Source organism: Pseudopodoces humilis, chromosome 4, assembly GCF_049639895.1.
Source record: "Pseudopodoces humilis isolate 2021_Gansu_Grassland_sample_001 chromosome 4, ASM4963989v1, whole genome shotgun sequence".
Lineage (NCBI taxonomy): Eukaryota > Metazoa > Chordata > Aves > Passeriformes > Paridae > Pseudopodoces > Pseudopodoces humilis.
In genome coordinates, this window is record NC_142203.1 from 53,013,406 (window position 1) to 53,039,211 (window position 25,806).

General features: G+C 38.2%; 1 protein-coding gene across 1 annotated transcript in view; it reads right to left on the reverse strand.

Moving 5' to 3' along the window:
- Positions 1-4,251: 4,251 nt before the first annotated feature.
- The window catches only part of ANKRD31 (ankyrin repeat domain 31), a 63,237-nt gene continuing 41,682 nt past the window's right edge, over positions 4,252-25,806 (reverse strand). The window contains 6 exon segments of the mRNA XM_088054417.1: positions 4,252-4,403; positions 15,156-15,199; positions 15,201-15,333; positions 19,080-19,176; positions 19,762-19,902; positions 23,251-24,304. Coding sequence (XP_087910543.1) covers positions 4,252-4,403; positions 15,156-15,199; positions 15,201-15,333; positions 19,080-19,176; positions 19,762-19,902; positions 23,251-24,304 — 1,621 coding nt within the window.

Genomic DNA, 25,806 nt, shown 5'->3' on the forward strand with positions numbered 1-25,806 from the left:
TCGCCCCCGCGCAGCGCCGCCCCGCTGCGCTCCCGCGGAGTCACAGTGCCGCCCTTTCCTCCTCCTCCTCCTCCTCCTCCCAAACTCCGCCGCTACGGCCGAGCATCCAAATATGCGCCCAGGGTGAAGCCCCCGGGAGGAGGAGGGGAGCTGCTGCCGCCCCAGCGCGCCGCTCCGCGAAGTTAGGGCTTAGCTTGTCGGGCCGGGACCCGTCGCTGCCGCTGTCCCGGACGTGCCCGCCGGCCGCGCAGTCACCCGGGCTGAGTGCGGCCGTCCCGGGCCGGCGCCCTGCTCGGCTCGAAGGGGCGCTCTTGTGTGCACGGGTGTGCGATGCGTGTGCGGCACAGCATTTTCCTCCATGACGTGGAGGAAAAAAGAAGGGCCGCCGCCCGCCCCGAAACCTGGCGGGCAGGAGGAGGAGGACGAGTGGGAGGTGACGGTGAGGTGCCCGCCAGCACCTGGGAGCGGGGGAAACCCGCCGCCTCCACGCCGCCCCTCCGGCAAACGCGGCACCGACTTCCCCACGGCTGTCCCTCGGGGTCGGAGCGGCCGAGGAGCTTCCCAAACACTACGGCGGGCTCGACCGGGCTGCAGGACAGGGCTGGGGCTGGGGAACAGCCCCCGGCCCAGGCTCCTCGTCCTCTGCTCGGCTGCCCCGGGAGCGCACAGCCGTGAAGAAGGATGGATGGGCGGCGGCGATCCGGGGGCGGGTGTGCACGAGGCGCGGCGATAGCTGCAGCTCTGAAATAATAAGCTGCAGCCTGGCGTTAAGCCTCTGCTTTTTAGCCGGTCGGTTGGGGACGTTTTATTATTTTTATTTATCAGTGAAATAAGTTGCCGCTGCTCTGGAATACTGCAGCTCCCCAACCCCTTCCAGGCTAAGGCCCGTGTTTTAAAGTCAGGCCGAGCTGCTGGCTCTGCTTGCAGGGAGCCTCGGCTCCTGGTGCACCGGCTCGGTGAGAAACGTGGAAGACGCCACCACACCGGAGAGCATCTGTCCGCGGCTGCAGCGCTGACCGTGCAGCTGGGCACCGCTGAGACAGCTCGGCTCAAGGCTGGTAATTGCATAAGCCACTGTGACCGAGTTACATGTAACTGGGTGTTTGAGATCTCACCACAGTCTAAGTGAAATCAAAAGACCACAGATGCTGGAAAACTCACCTGTGGGTTACTCTGATACAGCAGTACTGGTGTAAGTGGTAAAACCTCCTATCACAGACAACGCCAAAGTTTGTTAGTAAAAACAAACACCCCAACAAAAAAACCCACATCCATAACTCAGAACAACATATAGATACAAAAATCACATGAAAGTTCTTTGAATCCTGCTCCAAAGTCCCATTCTTTAGAAATGTTTTACTCCCTTCCTGTGTCATGTTTTTCTTGATATGGCCAGTAACTTAGCAGTTCAAATTTCAGATCACCTACATCAATTCCTACCCAACTAGTTAACTGACTACTGGTGATAAGAAAAAGGGCCCAAGTCTCATGTAGGCAGCTGCTCATTCTATTGATTTAAACAGAGTATTTTCCTCCAGTTTAGTATTAAGGTTTGGAGACCAGAAAAAAGTCTTTGTGTCATCATGACAAAACACTCGCCAACTGCAGCTGCTTCAAGAATTTATCCAAACTCCTATGGCAACATTATTCATCCTTCTCCCTCCCCCTTAGCTGGCATTCCCACCATCAAACCCAAGCAGTATTTCTGCCTTAGAGTACTGTAAATACCTTTCCCAAGATGGCTTTTATTCCCATTATTCTCTTCCCTGACAGGCTCTGCTTTGCCTGGCAAAAAGGTGCAATGTTTTGTGTTGATCCTCTGCTTAGAATGACTTTAGCTCTCTCTGCACCTGCCTTTACTTCTTTTCTCCATGTGTTTCCCTTGCTTACAGAGCTTCATGACCTCTGACCTGTGTTCCTCAGGAGGTCACACTGAGGTTCCTGCTCGCCTTAAAATCTATGGATCTCGTGTTGTATTGTCTGCCTCCCAGTTGCTTATCTTCCTCCTCACTCATTCTTTTGTTTTGAGTCTTGCATTTTTCCTTACTGGTATTAATCTCCCCACTGATTTTTATTTTTTTTTTATTCCACATCAGCAATAAATAAATAAATCATTTTGTGGAAATAAGAATCTGAATTTGTGGCTTTTGTTCACTGCATCACCTTTTTCTCCTTTTATTCCCCATGTGAATATTAACAGCAGTCAGAATACCAGGAGGTTTGTCTAACTATTTGCATTTTATATCCTTTTTTTACTTTAGCCTGCACCACCAAAGTAAGTGCTAATTCACAGCCTAGGAGAAGAGGTCTAAATAAAAGAACTGAATCGTGAAAGCAGCAGAAGGGACTTGGAGGACGAACTGCCATTAGTGAGCAGAAGCTTTGTTACTCTGCTGCAGTTAGCATCACTAACAGCTGCCTGTCTTTGACCAGTGACAACCACTTGTATTTTTATGCAAAAGTACACTTAAAAAGCATACATTTAAACTGAGTGGTGTAAGTTTTTTGTATCTCTTAATGGATCTTTACATTAAGATCAAAGGATTCCAGCAGGGAGATTAGAGAATATTCACAGTTTTAAGATTTGGGGAGCAGAATCCTACATTTGTTAGTCATATTAAGCTATATGTTGTCAAGCTAATGCCTTTCTCATGGTGCTTATATACAATTTAAAAACTGAAAAAAGCCTCACTGGTAGATTACTTTTACATAGAGCATCTGTAAGAGATAGTGGTTTTCATGTAGCACTTTGCATTTTTACCTCTTTGCTCAGCTTGAATCAATTCAATTTTCTGTCACTGTATCTTAGGATTGTCTTAGGTCACGTAATCACATTAATATAATGGACCAAAATATTCCTGTCAAGTTTTGTACATTAATTTTATTAGACATCTTGCAACAAAGAAAAAATGACAAACAAACATGTAATTCAGAGGTAATTTTAACAGTCAAATACCTTTTACTTTTCAGTGAAAGTAAATGAGCACTTCCTTTGAAACAATATGCCTTCAGGTTTGTTTTGCTGCTGCAGTTGTGAGAACACTCCATTTTCTTTCTTTGTGAAACTGACTTTACAAAATACCTGTCATTCAGCAGCTCTTACCTTTTTTGACTTGCAGGCCATTGGCATGTCTTTATTCTTTCAGCCCATCAGGCTGTGATTGCTCATGCATCCTAGGGCACTGTACTAGCTCTCCACACACCAGACCTCTCTCACTTCCCTAAACCAACTTCTGTTTAAGACACTAATCAGATCTTTGCAGAAAAGCTCTTCACACTCCAAATAGCTTGCTGACAGTATGTATTAACAGGAGATACTTCCCATCCTATTCACTGGAGTTAGGAGTAACAGGTACTATTATTCCATCTCTTCTTACAATCCAAAGAATGAAAGAGCAAGAACACCACTTGAATGCAGATAACTCTCTTAACAGTCAATGTGTCACAAATATGCTGCTAAAGTAGATTCAAGCATTGTAAAATTAAAACAAATAGAAATCCTCCAGAGATTGGGATGAATATCTAAGATGCTGTTACCTGGAAAAATTGTGTTCTGCAAACAGGCTAATTGCATTTCCTGTCACATGCCAGCACATTTTTCTCTGCCTATCAGAGAGATTTGGCTGGAACTTGAATGGAATTTTCCTGAGCATTTCCAACAGCTAAGATTCCTCTTTTAACCTCTCTGAGCACCTGCTCCCTTTCTCAAATGTTTACATACATATGCCACATAAAGCAAAGCTGATGATGATTCTCAAGGCTGCTGATCTTGATTTTTTGCCTAACCTAACTAAATGTTGTTATTACCCAAACAGGCATTGCTATTTCTGATAGCAAATGCTCAGCCACAGAAGTTCCAGGTTTAGGTGTAAGAAGTGACTGTGAGTGTTGATGTCTGCCTGTTTCTGTCCTGCCCCATCAAGCATGGGCAGTTACTTTAATCTTAAATTAAAACTTAAAAGCTCATACCAAGTAATCAACCTGGAATATAATTCACAATGAGCATCAGTGTGTAAGTCCTATCTACTTCCCCATTTCTTAATCTTGCAGCATAAAATAAATATTGACAGTTATCCTTGCCTGCTACTAAGTACTTCCCTGTTCCTCACTTACCCAAACAATCTTTCCATTATCCCAGGTGCTGGACAAATGATTTATCAAAATGACACTAGCAAAGTACTTAGTTCTAAAAGCTCAAATGTTTACTTTTAAGTGATGGCAAAGAAAAAAGCATTAGCACTGTAGAAGTCTTTAGAATCCAAAATCTTTGCATTCTTTGTAGAAACTCCAGTGTTTTTCCATTGCAGAGCAAGGTAGAAACTCCTCTTTATGTGCCATTACTATCTCATGAAATTGAAGGAAATGTGTCAGGCTTTCCACGGAGTTGAACTGGACAGAAGAGCCTGTTGGAAATTAATGCAAATTATTACAGAGTGTAAATTAGATCAATGGAAAGTAATCACTGGCATTATTACCTAAAATGGTGTTTGCAGTTTGTCAGAACCTTGTAAGCCTTAGTGATCCCTAAGAATCTGTAATGTGCTCCTGGAATATTGTGGGGTAAAACTTGTGATATCTTACCATATGTCTCACTCAGACCCAGTCTTCAATGAGGCAAAGGCCACACTACACCTTCTTCTGTCCAGCCTGAGAAGCTAGTCATCCCGGACATTTCCAATTGTATAACAGGAAAACACAGTTGTTCATTGGTACTGCTTGAATTTCATGTATTATGTCTACAAAGAGGCATATTCAATGTAATTGCGAAAATAAGGAATCTCTCTCACAGAGAATGCCCATCCTGAAATGACTTTATAAAAAGGAAAGTGCACATCTGTACAGAAGAAACTGCTGGACAAAACTATAGGTATTTGCAGTATCTGAATATCTGCTGGACTGAATTAACTATTGCAATGCATAAATTTAAAGCACTTTTGTCAATACAAGAGAAGCTGAACTATTCTGTTAAAAATCAGTAACAGAGTAACATTGTAAAGATACAGCAGTAAGAAATATTAGAAGACATTGATCCATAACAGCACAGAGTCCGAAAGGCACTTGGAACTGCAGATTTCAGAGTTACTTGCTTTGATACCTCTTCCATACTTTCTCCCTTTGGTATCCTTGCAGAAAGTAATAGAGCTGCTGAGCTGCCACAACCAGCCCAACACAGAAAACTGCCAGTGAGGGCAGAACTGTCACACATAGCAGATGGTATCAAGAGAGAGAACTCTCATGAAAGTGGAGATCATTGCTGTTTAAAAAAAACAATAAAAACCAACAACAAAACTGAAACAACAAACCACAACAAAATATTGTGTCCAAACAACATTCGAGTATCTCAAGAAACAAACCAGAATATGTATTTCAGGATTATTAGATCAGTCAAGATAAATGCTTGTCAAAATGCAGAGAAAACATGTTTGAAGTGACATCAGTTGGCCATTAAGCTTGTAATTATTACTGGGCTATCATATGCCATCCCAAGAGTCTTTGTTGCCACCATTTTTCATTTGTGTTACCTACACTGATTCTAAAAAGCAAAATATACTCACTGAATAGACAATATCATTTGTGACAGTGCTAAAACAAACAGTGTGATTTGAGTTGTAAGACCTTTCAATTCCATGTCTTGGTGATAATTTCCCTGCCATTTCCTGAGTTCCAGAAGCACACCACCCAAAGCCAGCAAAGCAGAAAATTGACATTAGAAGAGACAGGCTGGTGTTCAGAGGTGCAAATAGAGTCTTGTACGTGAGGACATGTGTTGTTCCACACCTATGACACCCACAGAAAAACTTCTGACTCCAATGAGGACAGGATTGTATTTGGTATCTTACAAGCTCGATGCATGTGCAGTACATATAACACAGCACATAATGGAACAAAATGTATGATGTGACTTCTGGAATATATTTAAGTATTGCTGACTGCAGCAAAGGTGGGCAGCCTGCACATGAGACCCACACGAAAGGTTACATCCCAACACTCCTCACACTTACGAAGCAGCAGTCACACCAGAAGAAGCCAACTTATACACTCACTTAGAAGTGGTGTTTTAAAGGGCACAAGGAATGCTTGGATTAAAAAATCGCAAAATGGTTTTAAAGACAACTTCAGGTAAAAAATATCTTAAAGTATGCCTGGGAATTTTTAGAAATGAAATAAAGTAGCAGAAATTGAAATGAAACCTTTTCATTAATGCTGAGTATACAGTGGCATGATAGGCATGGCTTCAACCTGCTCTAGTTTGTTGAAAAGATGCTTTTATTTTGTTCTGAAATGTCCACATTTTGTACGCAAGCAGAGGGAAAATTCTTAGCAAAGCCCAAAGTTAATTTAACAACACATATTGATAGGTCATAATTAGAAAACTATGCTATTTTCTTACTTTGGAAATGCTCTTCTCTGCAATGATTTAACTTACTGACTAAAAATTCTCAACTCAAATGTGAAGTGTAAGAAGTTTGAAGTCACCTTTTTCAGCATCAGCTAATAGCTTTCTTTGTTGATTCCTCTGTGTCAAATTTATATTTTACCTATTGGATTCATATTTTGTTAATTAAACATCACTATTCCACCATAAATACTTTACCTGAGTGAATAAGTAACATATCTAATCTCCATATTCTTGACTTCTCAGTAATTTTAGGTAACAGTCAACATCTGGCAAAACCACAGTAATGTATACATCCTAAAGCTGCCTTCCTCAGTTCTCACACCAGTGTTTGATAAAAAAGTCTCTATATCCACAGACAGTAGGTATGAATCAGTATTTTGATCCCCGTGTTTCTTCCTCTGACACCAATGATAACATCCTTAGCATTTTTCTCTCTCAAGTCTTTCTCCCCTTCTTCTATCTCTTTGCTATACATTTAATCTTCTGATACCCACGTTGAGGTTTTCTTCCTGCTCTTTGCCAACTGTTAACTCTAATCCCCTTAAAAAAGACTGGCAGTTTAGGTGCTGTAATCAGCCAACAAAGGTTCCTATATTGTTATCCAAAACTCAGTACCTCAGGTACAGAAGCAAACTTAGTAAATTTAGACACACAGGCAGGGTCTTTCTCTGCTTTTCCACCCTGGCTGTCCTATTCTGTCAGTTTTCCATCATCTTCATGAAGTGTAAGATAAAGTATCAATATCAGAATGAGGATTTTTTCCATAAATATGGGGAAAACACATGTTATCTTTTGATAGTTTTTCCATCCTGCTTATCGACATCTCTCCTGTCTTTATATTATCTATTTTAGTCCTATAGTTTGGAAACCACTCTAAATGTTTTCAACTTGTGTTTCCATTTTGTTGCATCTCTACCAGACCTTGTCTGCTGTGGCTGCCAAGAATGTGAAAATCGTACTTAAGGAGAATTTCCATTAATGGTGCAACTACATGAATGTCAGACCATAATCTCCAGTTGCATAAAGGTTGAACTGTCACTTCAGTGCAGAGTCACCATTTTCTGATGACTAAAACAGCTCCTGAAAGATCAGGTCTTAAAAATCCCAGTAGTATCTATCTTATTTTTCCCAAGCAAGAAAGTACAGGAACTATCCAAAAACATGGTTAAGTATTTTATAACTATCTTACAGGTGTAAATTATCTGTAAAATAATTTAAATGCTCTTGAAGTTTAGGCAACATATTTAAGCAAATTTACAAGCATCAGTAAATACTGTTTAAATGCTTCTATAAAACAGGTACTGATTACTATCAGATTTGTGGTAAAGATGAACTGATTTGCAGTACCTGGCAAAGTCACAGGAGATTATGTTCTTCTGAGTCAAAAGGATCTAGTTCAGCACAGCAAGTCTAGACACAGGCTACAGATCCATAAACAAAGAGAAGATCTAAGAACAACATACTTAAGGGTGACAGCATTTGATCTAGAGTGACACAGTGGAATATTAATAGAACAAAAATCTGTCTTAAGTACTCTCAAGTTTCTTGGGCTTTATCCACACTCCCCTCAAGAACTTAAAGAAGATCAGTCACAATCCAGGGGTTCCAACAGGCATTGTCTATTCAGACCAAGTAAGGCCTCAGAAATAACAGCCAGCATTTCACATAAACAACGTTTTTGGGCCTTCTGAATCTTTAAAAAAATGCTGCTACTGGATTGAGGCACAATAATTCTGCTAGTGAGAATTTTGAAAATAACTTTTCTTTCAGTTTAAGTGTTCCTATTACCTATTACACTGAGCCTGAGCACTGGAACCTGGATTAACACAAGAAATTTACTAAGCTGAAAAGTTTACTGGAGCAGTTCAATATGGTACTGGTTCATTATATTCTACAATTCTTAAGGATGAAGAAGAAGTCTCAGTTAGAGGAATATGAGCTTTTGGCCAGTTTAGTCTGAAACTAATGTTTTCCTATGCCTTATTTCCCTTTAACCCAGATATGTAGTGGCCTTGTACATATACCTCTTTTTCTCTCCTAAGATTAGAATGTATCAATTGGTTCCTGTTAGAGACATATCAAGAACTTATTTTACTTAGTATTTTCCTGAAGCGTGAGTGAAAGCAAGTAACTGCCTTTTGTGTTCTTCAGGGTTTTTTTTTAAATTCATGATCTATCAAATGGAAAGAAAAGATGGTTGAGACCTGGTATTTTGGAAAAACAGATGTGTGTGGACAGATTGCCATTGTAAGACCAGAACTTTATCCAATAAAATATAATGCTTTCCCAGTAAATTTTATAGTTTTTTCCTTCTAAATGCCTTCATTTCAGGTCTCCCCACAGTTCTTGATTCACTTCACATGATATAGATGTCAATTCTTTTTTTCTTTTGTAGATGCTGGAGTCCACATCCTCTGTCCTTATAAAGCAATCGGTAAGGAGACATCTTCTTCTAATGAACAGATCAATCGTGTCAGTCAGACACCTGAAGTTAAGGCGGTACCCACAGCAGAGATTTTGACTAATTGCATTGCAATCCTTTGTGTCTATCTTCATTCCAATGTTGAAAGTACCTCTTCCCCACAAATTAATCTAATTAATCTATCAAGTGACCTAAATCATGCACACTGCATTTTTTGCACTGGTAATTATGAACCTTTGAAAAAAAAAAAAAATCAAAGTTTATTTATAGTATCATAATACTAAATAAATAATTTCAGTTCGGAAGCTCCTTAATGGACTATAATGACCAGATAATTCACAGAACATCTATAACAGTGCCAGAAGGATATAGAGCACCTCCTGATAGTACCTTAGCCTATGTTTTTTTCTTCACATATCAGGTACTCATCATAGATAATCTATAGGTTCAGTTCATCATCTGCCAATAACTTAAATTTGTATAGCAATAATGTGGAATTTAATTAATACTTTCACAATTCATTATTTTATTTCATCCCTTCTAGATAAAATGGTATATTTGAGAAAGAAACATTTCTTTGTCCATTCAATAAGGGATAGTATTCCTTAGAAGTTCATGTGTCTTTATGTCCTTTATTAGCAAAAACAATGTCACAAAGCAGAAAGAAGTATTAGATGTTTAGAATAATTCTTCTTTCAAAGTACTCCACAACAGTGGCCTTTCTTGTTGTACTGTGTCTACATGGGAAAAGGACTTGCAGGTATGATTAGAGACCAAGTATTCATGCCTTTTATGCTAAGGTATCAGTTTCAAGGTTTACCTTGAAATCTTAAATTACAACATGTTTCATATGGTAGAAAGTATTGTTCCTACAAATGAACCCAAAGATGCTATGCTTTTTTAAGAGACACAGTTAATAGTTCATCTGTTTGTAAATGTCTCAAAAATGTACAACAGAAATATTTCTTTATACCTTTCTTCAGAGCATTACCCGGGTAAGTGATATGAATGTTATTTTCCATTATCCTTCTGCCTACATTATTATCTTATACAGTAACTGTTTTTTGCCTTGTCCTATGTATCCTGGGGTGGGGGGGGTATGCCTGTTACACAGTAACAAATGCTTAGTGTGTGACACATTCTGAATTATTATTTTCAAGGACCTTGAACTGGTGCGTCAAGATAATTGTTACATTATCCATTTAACAATGTGGCAAAGTCAAGTCTGCCAATATACTGTAGAGATACAGAAATGTTTCAATAACTGCTAAGAGAAACAAAATTACAAATTAAATCTCAGAAACTCTTTTGCTATAGATGCAAAATGGTTTTTTTTTCCCCGAAGGGTGAAAGAAGTATAATTGACATACATGCCAATACTAACTGAGAACTGTGCACATCCTCCCATAAGAGAATCTATCTTCAAGACTGAATTTATAAAGAAATAAAATAAGTACTTCCAAAATACATAAAAAAATGGCTGGCTTAATTGTTCTCACAAAAAATATTTTTACATAGCTGTCCAGATGAACTTTCAGTTTCTCAATTAAGCCACTCACTCTATTTAAACATCAATATTACTGAATTTGTGTTCAATGTCAACAAATGCATATACTAGTATCCTTTCTTGAAAGACCAAAAGATTGCTTTAAAAATAATTGTAGAAGACTATTTCTTGGTATGACTAGAAGGGTGTAGGCTCCCAGGATGCAATTCTTTCTTTTTAACCTATTATGTTATTGTTGTAGACTTGATTATATAATGATTCATTTGTATACTCACTTGAAAGGAAAATGGTTCTCTAAAATTATTTCTAACCATTTTAGAAAACCTGAAATTAATGTGCCAAGATAGCGCATAAAAAGTTCCCACTCCAAACTTGGGTAATTAAAACCAGAACGCTAAAATTCTTGCAGTTTATAGCAGATTAAAATGCTGGTTGGAAGATTATCAAGTTTCAGTTCAGGTCAGAACAGTGCTTTGAAAAACCAACAATCCATTCATGCACTGGCAAAATCTACAGCAGCTGTAATTAGTTTGTTGAGTTTTATGCACAACCTCAAAACAACTTCTAAAGCCTTCTCCTACACTATTTTCACATGGTGATTGAAAGACTGAATTGTTTTGTTTCGAATATTTTTCATAACTTTGTTAAAAGTGTTTCCTGAAAAAAAACACAAGGTAAAAATGAGATAAAATTTGAACACTTCCCAAGGTAAAATCATCAGGTAATCTCGTAATGTTTTCACCTCATATAATCAATGTCATGTCAAAATAGTCTGCCAAAAGAAAAGCAGCAGGTGAAGCCAGTGCCTCTTAAATGCTGATGTGTATCACACTGCCTTGCATTTTTTGCTTTCATCAAACAGACAAAAAAAAATTGTTCCAGGAAAATAATCTACAACAGTTCTGTTTGTCTCAGTCTTCTCTCAGCCTCCATGGGACCACCAAAGCAGATGAAAATGTTATAGTGCACCTGATTAATTAAGAAGATGGGTCAGTTATCAAAGGATATTTTTACCACTTGTTTCACAAAGTAAAAAGGCCAGAAAGCCAATGTTCAAACCACTCAACTAGGAGTCGGTTTTAAATACTCTTAGCTGGACTTCTTAGGAGAATATAGCTTCTGTATAAAAAAGAAAAAAGGCCAAAATTTCTAACAAGCAAGTTTCCAACTAGATATATGGGGGAAAATTCATCATGAGCATGGTTAAGCATAGGAATACCTGTCCCTGAAAATATGCAGAATTTGACTGGACAAGGCATCAAGAAACCTTATCTAACTTGGAAACTGCTCCTCCTTTGAACAGAAGGTTGAACCAAAGACCTCCAAAGGTCCCACTGAACCTATGTTAGCCTACGATTCTGAGTAATCACCGTATCACCTGGTTTCTCCTGAAGTAATTTTCCAATTTCAGAAAAATCTGGCTTACAGATAAGAAATACAAGTACTAGATACTTAAAACGGGCTCCCTTCTGCCTACACATAATTTTTGGCCCTCTGAAAAGTGACTTGGTTTTGGGGCTTTTTTGGCTCTTGCTGGCCACACAGCTCAAGTCTGAATCAAGCATGTGACAGTTTACCTCCTACCCTGCTGACAGTCAAATAACAGCGGTAGAGGATTGTGGAAGGCAATGTGAGGGAAGCCTATACCTCAGGCAATTACTGGGAAATACAGCTTTGTAAATTCTGCAGACAGAACTGTGCACTTCTTTGTAAAGTATGTAAACACGTAAAGCAAATGCCTGGAACTTTACAATACTGGAAAGTACTTTCAAGTATTTCGTCAGTACACCATAAAGAACAGAGAACAGTGGAATGGTTGCACCTTGAAATACCCCAGAGACTGAAAAATATTACAGATAGACATTTTTGTGTACAATCTCACTTTTCTTCCGAAGTACAAAATACAAAAAAATATATAGTCTTTCTCCCCGTTCTTTAGAGACACATAAATGGGGACATAGTGCAGCTGGTGAATATTCTACTATAGGTAAGGAGGAAAAGATATGTATTAGATGTCAGGGTTTTGTTTTTGATTGTATGTGATTCATTTGCTGTAGGTTTTTAAATATTTCAAGTACTTCTCTTTCACATCACTGTTGCCATTATTGATGGTATGATAAGCTACTACTTCATTAACACCCAGTCCAAAAAATTCAGATATATTCAGCCATGTCATTTTTGTTAGAAATAATAAACTTGGGGTTCTCAGTTTATATCTTGACTTTTCAACCACTAACGTTATTTACGATCTTTTCCTACTTTCCTCCAAAAACATGAAGAATAGTAAATTTTTCTAGTGAAAGTAGTTTCTGACATAATTATTGGAGCCTAACCAGAACCTGGAGTTCTCATGTGGTGTACAGTACAGCAAAAAATGTATTATTGTAAAATGGGCTAGATTTGTAGTTTCGATTATGTTACAAAGTATCTTCAATGATTCATATGTGCACATGAGAGCCCTGTCCTGAAAAGTTTACAATTTAAAGTATAATGGAAGACTGCTGCAAATATTGCACATGCAGTGTTTTTTAGTAGCTTGATTTTACACTTGTTTAGGATGGTACTGACACACATAATAGCTAAGCTTCATTTTATTGGAATGATTCACGTGGATTTAAATACTCTCCTATTAAGTCAGCCATTTCAATGTCACAACTTTGTACTGGTGTACAAGACACGACAACTCACTATCAAGAAAACTGAAATTAATTATCTTTCTATCCTTTACCAGGACTAGTAAAGCCCACAAAGTAAACTATTTAAAGTGAATTTATACATTTGAGTTTTACATTCAGATTTTATTTGGCACAAAGTAAAACAGCAGTGGCATTGTGTATGTGCCTAGTTCTTTGGAAACACAACTAGAGGGCAAAGCAATGCAGTAATGGTTATGGGCCTTCTCACAGCACTTACAAAACCTCATTTAAGAGACTTATTGAAGCACTAATCCTGAGATGCTAGCAAAGGAATTTCCTTCTAAAACAGGAGTTTGCTTTTTACAGTTTACTTTAAAAAATTTGGTCAGACTGTGAAACTCAAGAAGCTTCTACTCAGACCTGTACACAAAATATTTGAGATCCATAAGGCAGAGATGTTGAAACTGAGATGGTGGTTAAATTTGTACATATTATACTGCATCAGCAGCTTTTTTTTCTTCAATCAACAGAGTAATTATAGGACGTATGAGCAAAAATTTATATATGGAACAACATTCCTGTAAATTTCAAATTTATTAATTCTTATTATAAAATATATCTTTAATTTTGCATCATCTCCATTGTCTGTTAATAGTTACTTCTGCTACAAAATTACTCTACACTCTTGCTGTAACTGTTTCCATTCAGGACTGAGCACCAAAGATGGTAGGGTGACAATGACCATACATGCTACAAGACCATTATTCTGGCAAGCAGAATACAAATTGTAGCCATATTTGGGAAAATTTCAATGTGGCTGTGCTGCTGCTGGTCATGAAATAGATCACACGAACACAGCTTGAGGTGTGGTGAAAGGAAGAGAGAACTTTATTTCTTCTCACAGGATTTATAGGTTTCTGACCACGGCCAGGGATTGGATGGTCAGGATAACACCTTCCCAACTGCACTGGCCATGAGAGATGTGCATCAAAAGACGTGTAACAGAAAGAATGTACACATATCTATGTTTACAGTTACTGTCCTGGGAAAGTCTTTAGAAAAACTATGACAACAAGCTACAAAAGCTGAGTTTTCAGGGTGACATGGCTGTTCATTTCTTCAGCAGAGAAACATAACTCCCATAAACCATAATGTTCGTTACTTTTCAATTAATATCAAAGAGCAGTTCAATCTGCTTTTTTTGATATAAATGTAGCAATCTACACTACTACACAATCTATTTTTTGTAACTTAAAAGACCACTTTCCTCCAAATACTCTGTCCTGCATTTAAGATAATAAGTCTGCTTGCTTCTAATTAAAAAAAAAAAAAAAAAGGGATAACAAAGAACTTTCTGCGGAGATTTCTCAGCTTAATTCTTTGCAGGATAGCTGTAGGGCCTATGTACAGAAGCATTAAGAATTGCTTTAAAATGTGGATGCACTTTTCGTTTACAATGACAGAAAAAAAAGACTAGATTGACTTCTGTTTTCCCTCTTCCTGCCTCCCACAGCAGACCTGGCTCGGCACTGTTACCCATGCCAGTGTTGAGTTATCTGGCACTGGGGTTTGAGCTGATCACTCTAACTTTGCACTGTCAGTCAGGGTCAGTCAGGGTCATCCCTTTGTAGCATAATCACAGATGGAAGAGGCAAACATACCAGATCAAGTGTAATAGGCACTGTTCAAGTCATACAAGTATTACAGATAGGGTTTAATGTGCAATTAATGTAAAAATGCAATACTGAAAACACGAAGTTACAATGGTCAGAGCCTCTTCAGGAGTATTTCCACAGCACCCTTTAAATTAGATTACACAAGATTATTTAGCAATGCTTTATGTATCATATTTTTCCATCTAAATCCAGAAGACATTTCTCTATACTATTTTTTTTTTGAGACATTTAACTGAGTACTTGAAATGAAGTTATTTTGTTAACTACACCAAAATAGCAAAATGCTTCTAATTTGGACACAGGAGAGTCAACCATATTGAGCTCTAAAAAACATTGCTATTGGGTCATTTAGATCAATCTAAACCCTCATCAACATCATAATTTTTCCCCAGCACTCTTTCCCGCCCACACACAAATCAATTCCATGCCACCTACTTTTCTTTTTCCTTTCATATCTCTTTCATAGCCCTTGCATCCACCATTAGGTTTTCTAGACTGCTAAAAAAACACTTACTCATAAATTCCCTGGCAACAACTGCTTCTCCTTCAGCACACAGCTCTCACAACTTGTGTTTGTGGCAAGGATGTGATGTTTGGCTGCATATTACCCAGGTCAAAGCTTCTAAGAGGCTGAGCAATGGAGCCACTACTAGTACTGATAATGCTGGTGTCCCTTATGATAAATTTTTTTCCTGGAAGCGTAAAAACGATACTTTTTGTTCAAAAAACAAAAAGTTTCACTTAACACTGATGGTTTAATGCACAGAGAAGTTATGCTTTTTATTTTTATTATTTTGTTTCTCCGTATTTTCACTCAGCCTAACAGCACCTAACACATGTAATGGCAGACTTGCCTTTGCTCCTTTACCAGCACAGCAGTTGCTCCTGTAAGATGATTTGGGCTTGTTTATTACTTGCTTTCAAGCATTCCTACTGAGTTCAGTTGAAAATTTAATACTCCATACCTGAAATAACACTAACATAAACCTTTCAAAACAGCTTATGTTTCAGCCATTAAGAAATCATTTAGAGTCCCTTGAAAACACTCTTCTTCCATAAAACTTTGGGAACTTTCATGAACTAAAGGTGAACAAGAGCTGTTTTAATCTTTACAGGTGCTTAATGGTTATTAAAGGCAGTAAGGGATTGCCTGAGCACAAAAATTGGACTAGTCATGCTGTTTTCCAAAGACTGTCTTCCTGAAATAGCAATCTGCAAAATGAATGTGAATATCACACTTGCTGTAACAACTGAATAAGCTTTGCTTTTAAGCCACTTTGCTGGAATTTCAATGTGAAATATCTAACACCAACATTTGCTCTGCAACTTACATCTGTTCTTCAGCTGACATCTGCTTCTGAATCCTTGTTATTTCTTTGTTATTTTTAGCAAATGCTATGTCATCATTACAAGTATCAGAAAGCACAGAGAAATTCTAAGCCATATAATAACTATTTCTTCTGTTTTCCTATATATAGATAATCAAAAAGTACTGCTTATATGCTTAATGTTCACTTTTCACTCAGGCTTGAATATGGTATTTCTTACTTTCTGCTAGCATGATCCTAGAAGAGACTAAAGACTCAGACTTGAAGATACATACACTGAAATTTAGTTAAGATTTAAATGACCAATTCCAAAATTGCAATCTCTAATACTTCTGTTAAATACCTGCATTGGTCTGGGACTGCTTTACTTCACAGGCTCTTCAAGTTTTTTGTACTAACACCCCTAAGGTAGCTAGAAGTCTGATGCTATACAAACCTTAAAGAACCTTATTAATCTCAAGCAAGCTGAAACACTGGATCATTTCTTGTGTTGGCCATCACAGAACAGCAACTCCTCTTGTTGCCAAGGGGACTTGATTTGGTAGGGGTTCCTAGGACACGCTTCCTAAACTGGGCTGTACAAAAAGTTCATTGGTAGATGCTTCTTTCTATTACAAGATGCCTAGATGCAACCACTGCATATTTCATTTTCTTCCCACTTCTCCATGCTTTTCATACAATAGCTCAATGAACATTGAACCAAGGTATGGGAAGCTACAAGGAGAGTGAGGGAGGGGTATTTAAAATAATAGCATTCTCCTCCAAAATCGCTCAAATTCCCAGGCCCTAGTATTCTTTTTTAACAATGCTATGGGATGCGAAGAAAAAAAATCATTAATACAGTATGAATAAAAAGTTTGTTTTTCTAAAAAGCAGAAAAAACTTCTACTATATAATATGCACAGGCTCTAATCATATTAGAAAGATAAAAGAGTTGCTGGGAAGGTCTCCAGGCAAGCAGTACAGAATAGTTCACAACCACACCAACAAACTTTCCTCTGCTTTTGAGCTGGCTGGCTGCAGGCAAAGTGCCTGCTGGAAAAAACACTTGGAACAAGCTAACTCATGAACTGAGCCTGGAAATCAGTCAAGGGTTGCCCAATGACCAGAACTGTATCCACAAAACAACAGTGCAGATTAATCCTCTTCTGAAATAATTTAAGGCACTGTTTAATATCCTATATATCTGGCCATGCAGTATCTTAAAAGGAACTGAAACTGAGAGCACTTTGACATTCCCTCCTTCAACTTTTCACCTAAGACTAGTGGTTAGGCAGTGGTTACTGTCACCTTAAATCACATCACAAAAAAACTTCCTGTCCTGGGGTGACTTTATGATGCTTGCATCTCCAGTTGCCTGATTTATGTTACATATTAAGTTCTGCACCTTTAAGACTGGCTCTGAGAGTGAAGGGGGGAAGAAACCCCAGTTTGTGTTGAGGAAAAGCATCACTCCCCCACATCCTGCTCCTGGACTGTGGTGTCTACAGCATGGACAAAGCTCTCCTTTGCTGTTAGTTAGTTTTTAGCTAGCTGAGGCAGAGGAGTTCACTGGACTATTTTTTCCCCCCTTTTTCTTGGATCTGTGCAAACCTGCTCTGGACTGAAAACCCAGCCAAACCCCGGGAGCTCACACCTGTAGCCCACTGGGGCCTGGGCCTTGGCACTTTCCAGCGCCAGAGGGACTGATAAACACATGAGCGGGCCGAGCTACACCACATGAAAAGGACTTTTCTTCCTTGATTTGCCCTCTCATCAAACAGCAAGAGGTTTTATTGTTTAATAAAACAATATAAAATAATTAAATAAATAAATAAAAACAGAAAATAAAAATAAAATAAAATAAATAAATAAAACAGAAATTATTCCATTTCTGAAAGTGTTTTTTCCACTCTTCTCCAAGGAAATCTTTTTCCCAAACCAGCTGGGGGAGGGGCCACTTGAATTTGCTTTTCTGGGGGGACCCCCATTTGGAAGTTCTCTCCCAAATTTGCCCTAAGGAAGGATACTTCCTTAAATACTCTTCCAAATCACCCTGGACTACTTACTACTACTACCTACTACAGAAAACCACTTACTGATCTTCAGACTGATTTTTGTTTGTCAAGAGTAGTTTTTGAGTAAATTGATCTATCTGTTCTAGAAGTTACAATGTTTATCATACATTTTTCATGATACAAATAATTCAGAAGAACTAGTGGAATTTTCAAAGGTCTATCAAAAAGTTTGGAAACTGAAACCAGTTCTAAGTCACTTACACCTGGTATAAACTGAAGGTACTGAAGCAAGGCAAAGTAAACTCAGCATCTGGCAGCTCTTAGCTTGAAGCAAATACCAGTAGAACACAGTAGCTTGAATATCCAGCTAGTTCTTTTGAACTATTATCTTTAAATTTACTTTCAGTATGTTAAAAACAGACCAGCCCTGGTATCCCAGTTCACGTGAAGTGCAGTGTCTTATCAAATTAACAGAACCAATCCCAAAAGCAAAAAAGCTTTATGGATTTGAAGTGCAACTGGCTATCAAAGGGACTTGTGTTTCCCTGAGAACACATTGCTTATCAGAATTAGACTAAAGTTCTTAAGTTTGCTAGGCAGTTCTGAAAAAACTGTTCAGTGTCATTTTGTCACATCAGTGCACTTTGTTTCTTTTAACTATTTATTTTTAGAGAATAAAATATCCTCCTGGTTATTAGTGTTGCTTGAGCATACTGGGATTTCCATCACACAGATAACTGAATATGATTTGAAGATGTATATGAGGTTAAAGCTTATGCTAGTGTATCTGAATTTGCAATAGACTAAAAAAATATTGAAATACCTTACTTGAAACTTCACTTTTTAGTAAATACTTTAATATAATAATGTTTTACACAGCAACCAAATCATTACTAACTATTCTCTTCACACAATACAATTATGGAAGAAGTATACTATTTTAGACTTCATGTAAAAGTTCTGGCACTATTTACATTTCAAGATCAAGATGTGTGATAATCATACACCCCAGAAAAAAATCATCAATAGAGGAATTTTGGACTTTAAATTCTTTAGAAATCACTTACTGCTGATTTCAAATATGAAGAATATTAGATTTTAAGTGGTACCTACCGGAAGGGTTTCCTTTCTGTGTTGGCAACTCCAGGTCACTGGAAACTGACACCTCACTGACACTAAATTTTGACAATTCTGTCCCAAGATATGTAACCTGTAAAAAGAAATCTAGATGGGTAACTGATTGTTTTAAGTAGTATTTTTGGGGTTTTTTTTCCTGATAGGTGTAGAAACTTCGCTTGTCTTTTAAAACCAATTTTATTAACTTGTAAACCTAATCTCCACCTGTCAAGATCAAGGAGAAATTATGTTAATCTGAATACTAATTGAAAAAAACCCAAGCATAATACAGCCCATCAGTAATCCCCTTTAAACTCTGCCAGTGTTTTTGCAACAGTTATGCATGACACACTGATATTTCAGTAAGTCTGCTACTTTTTATTCAAACTACCTTTCAACTTTCTCTATCAGTCTTAATCATCTTTAAAACTCCTCCTTCGAATCCCTGCTAGCTTACAGTGTAAGCATTCTGCATTCTTTCAACACTGATGACTAGTTCATCACTGTACAGATACAGCTATGTAGCTCTTTCTTTGCTGCTCATTCATTAAAATTAAGATGATGTTTAAAATTTAGGCTTATACCCTCTTTTGCTTTAAGAACAGTATGGAGATCTAGATTAGTGAAACTTGTTACAACCACTCGTTATTGGTAACTTTGAGAATCAAATCAGGCATACCTTATTCCACACATACTTCCATGTCACAGAAATACCACTTCCTAGTAGATCTTTAACCCACTGAACTGGATTCTGTAGTATTTGTCCTTTACTGGTTCTGATTTTGCCATTCTTTAAGAGTGTAGCTTTATGACTAAATTCCTTAAAAAATAAATAATTTCAATTCATAAATGAACAAATATGAAAAAGGATCCTTGAAACACGAAAAATACCAAAGAACAATACAGCTAAAAAGTTGCAGCTAGTTCTGTTTTTCTCTGAAAAACTTAAGTAATTTAATGCCACTATCAAAAATTTTATAAAATAAGATTATTTATTCCACCAGAATAAATAATAATAACCACTTGCTTTAGCCAACTGCAGGACAAATCTCCCTATGTGCATTTGTCAGAACTGTATTTGTATCTTAGGTCCACTTACACATAACAACGCCTTGAATAAATTAATTTGCAGTAGTGAACTCAGGCACTTACACAAGGCACATCTGTACAACAAGAAATTACTACACAAGAAGTTCCAGCAACCATTCAAACATATCTGCACAAAAATTTCACTTATATCAAGGGATATCACTTGCATGTTTTAGGAGGAACCTGACACCCTTACCTTATGCAAAATTAAGCATGAACAAACTTATTGTTAATGCCTCTTTCATAATGTTAATACAGCCCAGGTCTGCAAACATTTACACCTCTCCAGAAGAACAATTTATAGCTGTTTATAGTTGAGTAATTTTTTTTTCATATTGGCCTCAGTTGGACTAACAGAGCTAAATAATGCAACAACTGATCAACTCTATTGCAACTTAGTAAGGTCGCTTATCTTTCATAAGGTTAAACAATCCAAGTAAGAGAATGATGCACCAGCAAATACTGAACCATCTCCCACCATATCCACTGGCTTGGGGCTGCTTTAAGAACTAAATTAAGATGATTAACCCAAATATTTCAATGAGCACTCGACTGAGTTCACAGTTTCACAACCCAGGTCTACAGCGCTCAACAATTGCATTTTGCCAGCCCAAAGCTAACCTTAAGTAAGGACAATGTACCATCTGTATGTTGTTATCAAGTACATCTATATAATGATAAAGAAGGTAAATTTACTGATCATCTCTTTGCAATGCAGCAGACACTGGCTTCTAAATTTCGATTTCTATAGCTTTGTCTTCCAAGACATAAATGTCATTTTCATCCTAGTAAAGATCACTGACTTCTCTACTTCTCTCTACCTGTTCAACACCAGTACTTGCAGCATTGGGTTATAATTCCTTTGGATCCACACCCATTAAGCTGCTATCGCAGACAACTGTCTTGACAAATTACAGTAGGCACACTGAATTTTTCATCCTTCCACCTAGGCATCTTGCAATTCAAAGGAATATTATATGTTCTTCAAAAAACAGAAGCATGTCTCCATACCTATCACATGGCCTGATGTACAGCCTTGTGACTTACACTACTCTATGTTCCAGAACACAAGACCACATGAAATGGCAGCTCTCAGCAGAAAAGCATTCCTGAGATTACAAGTATAGGAAAAGGAGTTCCTTCTACATTAACTAAACTGGTAAGTTGCCTGAAAAGAGCTTTTCATGTTTTTATCAATATGCTGTGCTGGAAATTAACTAGCTGTTATTGGTTTTGCACAGCCTGGTCTTTGGTAGTGGGGAGGGGCACAGAGGTGGCTTCTGTGAGAAGCTGCCAGAAGCTTCCACCATGTCTGGCAGAACCAATCTGGGATGGCTCTGAGGAGGCACATGCTGCTGGCCATGCCTGGGCCAATTAGAGATGTTGGTAATGCCTCTGTGATAACAGATTTGAGAAGAAAATCAAAATAAAGTGGGCACAGTGTTGCTAAAGGACACAGAATAATTCACACGAACACGTCTCACTGGTGTGACAGGAAAAGGAGTAACTTTATTTTCTGACTCCAGTATTTATAGATTCTTGGCAATGACCAGGGATTGGATAAATAAGTTACCACCTTCCCAATCACACTGGTCATGCGAAACATCCATCAAAGACATTTCTTAGAAGGAATGTGTAAACACTTAGGTTTACAGTCACTTTCCTGGGGAAGTAACTAAAATTATGAAAACAAGATCAGAAGGCTTAGTTTTCAGGGCGACATGTACAGTTTTTCCTAGCCAGAGAAGAGGAGAAGGTGACAACATGTGAGGGGAACAACATTGAGACACCAAGGTCTGTGCCTGAGCGGGTGGATGCCTGGAGGAGGCTGTGATCCTGTGGAAGACTTGATGGAGAGAGGGGGCCCTGCTTCCAGGCTGGAGCAGCCTGTCCTTGGAGGTCTGCACCCCATGGAAGGGTGACCCACACTGCAGCAGTTTTGGGAGGACTGCTGCTCATGAGATTGGGATGCTCACAGTAGGGAATGTTCACATGCTCACATGCTGGGAAGTTCACAGAGAACTGTGTTCCATGGGAGGGACTCTGTGGTCTCAGAAGGGAAGGACTCCTCTCCCTGAGCAGTGGAAGAAAACTTCAGTGATGAACTGACCAAAACCCCCACACCCTGTCTCCCTGCACTGTTGGTGGGAAGGAGGAAGGGGATTGGGGGAAAAGGTGTTTTAAAGGCTTATTTTTACTTCTCATTATCCTCTTCTGATTTTGTCAATAATAATTTCACTTTTTACCTCTAAGTTGAGACTGTTATGTCCTTGGAGTGTTTTCTCCTGGTCCTTATCTCATTCACAAAGCTTTCGTTAAATTTTCCTCTCTTCTCTGCCCAGCTGTGGCAGGGAAGGGCAAGTGAGCGACTTTTGTGGGTGCCTGGCATTTGGCCAGTGTCAAATCATGACACTAGCTCAGATCTGGGAATTCAGTCAATGATTCCCTCATATGCTCAATACTAAGCCAGGCCGTGGCAGCTGCTGTGCAAATCTGCTCTGTATTTGGAGGGACAGGGATATGCTTTTGTATCAAGAAAAGACTTTTCTTTTTTTTTTTAAAATATGGTTAATAGCATACTGTATGCTTACAGAACCAGCATGTAAGCAAGTAATTTTGCATGTAGTCATGCCTATTACAGCACTACAAAATCCTTAATATCACATTTTTTATCTGAGGGACTTGACAGTTGTTTCCAAGAATGACATTAAGTCATAGCAACAATTACATTCCTGCTCCTTCCAGTATGAAAACCAGGTATTACACAATGTAGATCAGCCAAACATTCCATTCTGCTTCTAACAATAAGAAACACTGGCAAACTGATAATGCAAAGTTAAACACAAATTTTACATATGCAATATTCTGGGTCTTAAAATTATGTGCAGACAGGAAGACTTCATTCACATCATTCACCTTTTAAACTCGTGAAGAGTTATCTATAATCAATGAATAAAAATATTCACTAGTAAGTGCTGAAGATGCAGACTAAACCATGAAATCAGCTGTTTCCACAATACAGTGTGTGGGGTATTTTCATTATCCAATAATATAAATATTATTTGTTCTCAACAATTACCTGCAGTTTGAATTCTAAAACATTTTCTCCAGGCTTTATCATTCCCAACTCAAGCAGATCTATCAACTGATGCTTTTTCTTACTCTTCCATCTATATCTCACTTGTTTTTGTTCCCATTCCTGATTACCATAACTCTGTGAAGATTTCTCACTGATATTTGCTGGAGAGTCTGTATTTAAGGTAAGATTACTAAGCATCAGGTTGGCATTAAATGAATTCTCACTACTTTGCAAGACCATTTGCTGTGAAGTATTAGCGAAATTCTTTGTAGATGCTAACAAAATTGCTTGCTGTGGCTGCTGCTGGAAAGTTTCTTTCTTATTCACATATCTCTGCAGATCCTCATGTGAAAGAACCTGCTTGCTGTCACTGGTTGTCTGATAGACATTCCTATTGACAACAGTGCTTCGGGGTTCTACAATATTTAATGTGTTGGTCATTGAAGTGGGATTTAAAGACTTGTTTCTTTGTCCTACAATTGCTACACAATCAATGTCTTTTTGCTGTGAGCACTTAGTTTTAGCAGTGGAAATAGTAGGTTCTGAAGGCAATGTCATCACTTCTGCAGCATTTGTCAGCTTTGACATGTTGTCAAAGGGATATTCTCTTACCCTGTTTTCAGATGCCAAAGCATGATCAGAGGCCTCTTTGCTTGTAATTGCTTCTTTACTTGCTTCTGTCTCATCCAAGCAGCTGTGTGGGTGCTGGATGAATTCCTGAGTTGAAAATCTATTTTCCAAAGAGACGTGTGCTTCTACTCTGTTTCCATTAGGCACACTGGCACCAAGCCCCGTATTCAATGCTACTGTATTAGGACACATGATTTCATTAGCAGTCAAACTTTGTCTTGTATCACTTCCATGAAAAATAACTAAGTTTGAGATTTGCTTCTCTGCTGATGAATTGAACATTTGCTTTGTTTTCCTGCAATTTTGTATTTTCTGCACTAATATTTCCTGGTTTTGGGCAACAGTCAACAGGCTCTTTTGCCTAGAAGCAAGGTTAACTAATTGTTTCCTTAATGCACCTCTTTTAAATGATTCCACTGAAGTCCTATAGAAAATAAAAATTAAGGACACAAGTTACTGTAAATACAAAATTAAAAGAGTTTAATAGATGTAACCCACAAAGAACAATAATACGATTCAAAGGGCTCTGCCAACATTTAGAATTTGAACAGTATTTTTATCATGTATGAAGTTTAATGCTCAAACCCCACATTTATGGACAAGTGAAGAATCTCATAGAAGGATGTAGAATTAAGATGAAAGTGGGAAGCATTTAGAATCAAAACTCATCATCAAATCAAATCATAAAAAAAACTCATTAAAAAAAATCATCAAATAGTCTTGCCTATACCACGCCTTAATTCAGAGGCTATATACTCTTATACCACCCTTTATTCAAAGAATCATAACAGTGCCTGTAGTATCAACAACTGCTCTTTTATTACCACAAATCATAGTAGCACACTGAAACTCATATCTACTTTGGAGCCTTGTAAAATGAGTTCAGGATGAGCTCCCTAAGCATGATACTATAAGGATTTTTTATGGTGTACACAACAAAAGATTTCATAAAGCTACCATTGTAATAATGCCACAGGACCTTTAAGTAAAGAGGACAGAACAGTTTAGGATGGTGCCTGTGTAATCTGGGAATGCTGTACCCTTCATCAGATCCTGTTCCCAGCCAGAGCCTCCTTCCTGTGAGACCCCTTCACTGGGGAACTTTACCTCCTTTCTGCTGGAAGGGAATTCTTTATTTACCCCACTTTCTTTGGTACAAGAGCCATCAACTCAGCATAACACTCTTTTCTCCTAATTCCCCTTCATGGGATAAATGTTATCACTACCACTCTGGCACCATTTTGGGAAGATAGAGAAATAACACAAGTTGTGGGATAAGGAACTGCAGTAAGGTTTGCTTTTAAGGCCACCCACTGCAGAGGTGCCATGCAGGTAAAACCACCCCAGTCTCAAAAGAGACTGTTGAGGGCATCAGGACAAAGGTACACTAAGACTAGATGGCTCAAGAACAAGGACAAAAACAAACACTGCTTGACAGTATTGCTGTCTGTACTGTGATACTGCTTGGTATCTCATGTGCTTAGAATACACATACCATCAACATATCAGCATACCACTGAGTAATCCATGACAACTATGGACTTCTACACAGCCCAGTGAGGCTCCTACACACTTTTCTAGCAGTTTTCGATCTGGGAAGTTTTGTTGCTTTATTGCTATAAAAGTACAGAAGAAGCTGCAAAGACAGTGTGACTAAAGTCACAAAGTAACTTACAGCCACAAATAAATCCTTCTTTTTTTGCTAATTTTTCTCATGTAAGACCAAGTACCTCAGTAGAAAGATGCTAGTACCTACATCTTAGTAAATAAAAGAAACAATGTAAGTAGTATGTCTCTCTCTGAGCCAACTAACTGAACAACTGGAAGATGGAAAATGTGATGATGCCTCCTGATCTTCTATGGCTTGTGTGACAAGAGTAATAAGCCAATTAATTAAAAATAAGATGTTCACTATATAAATAATAA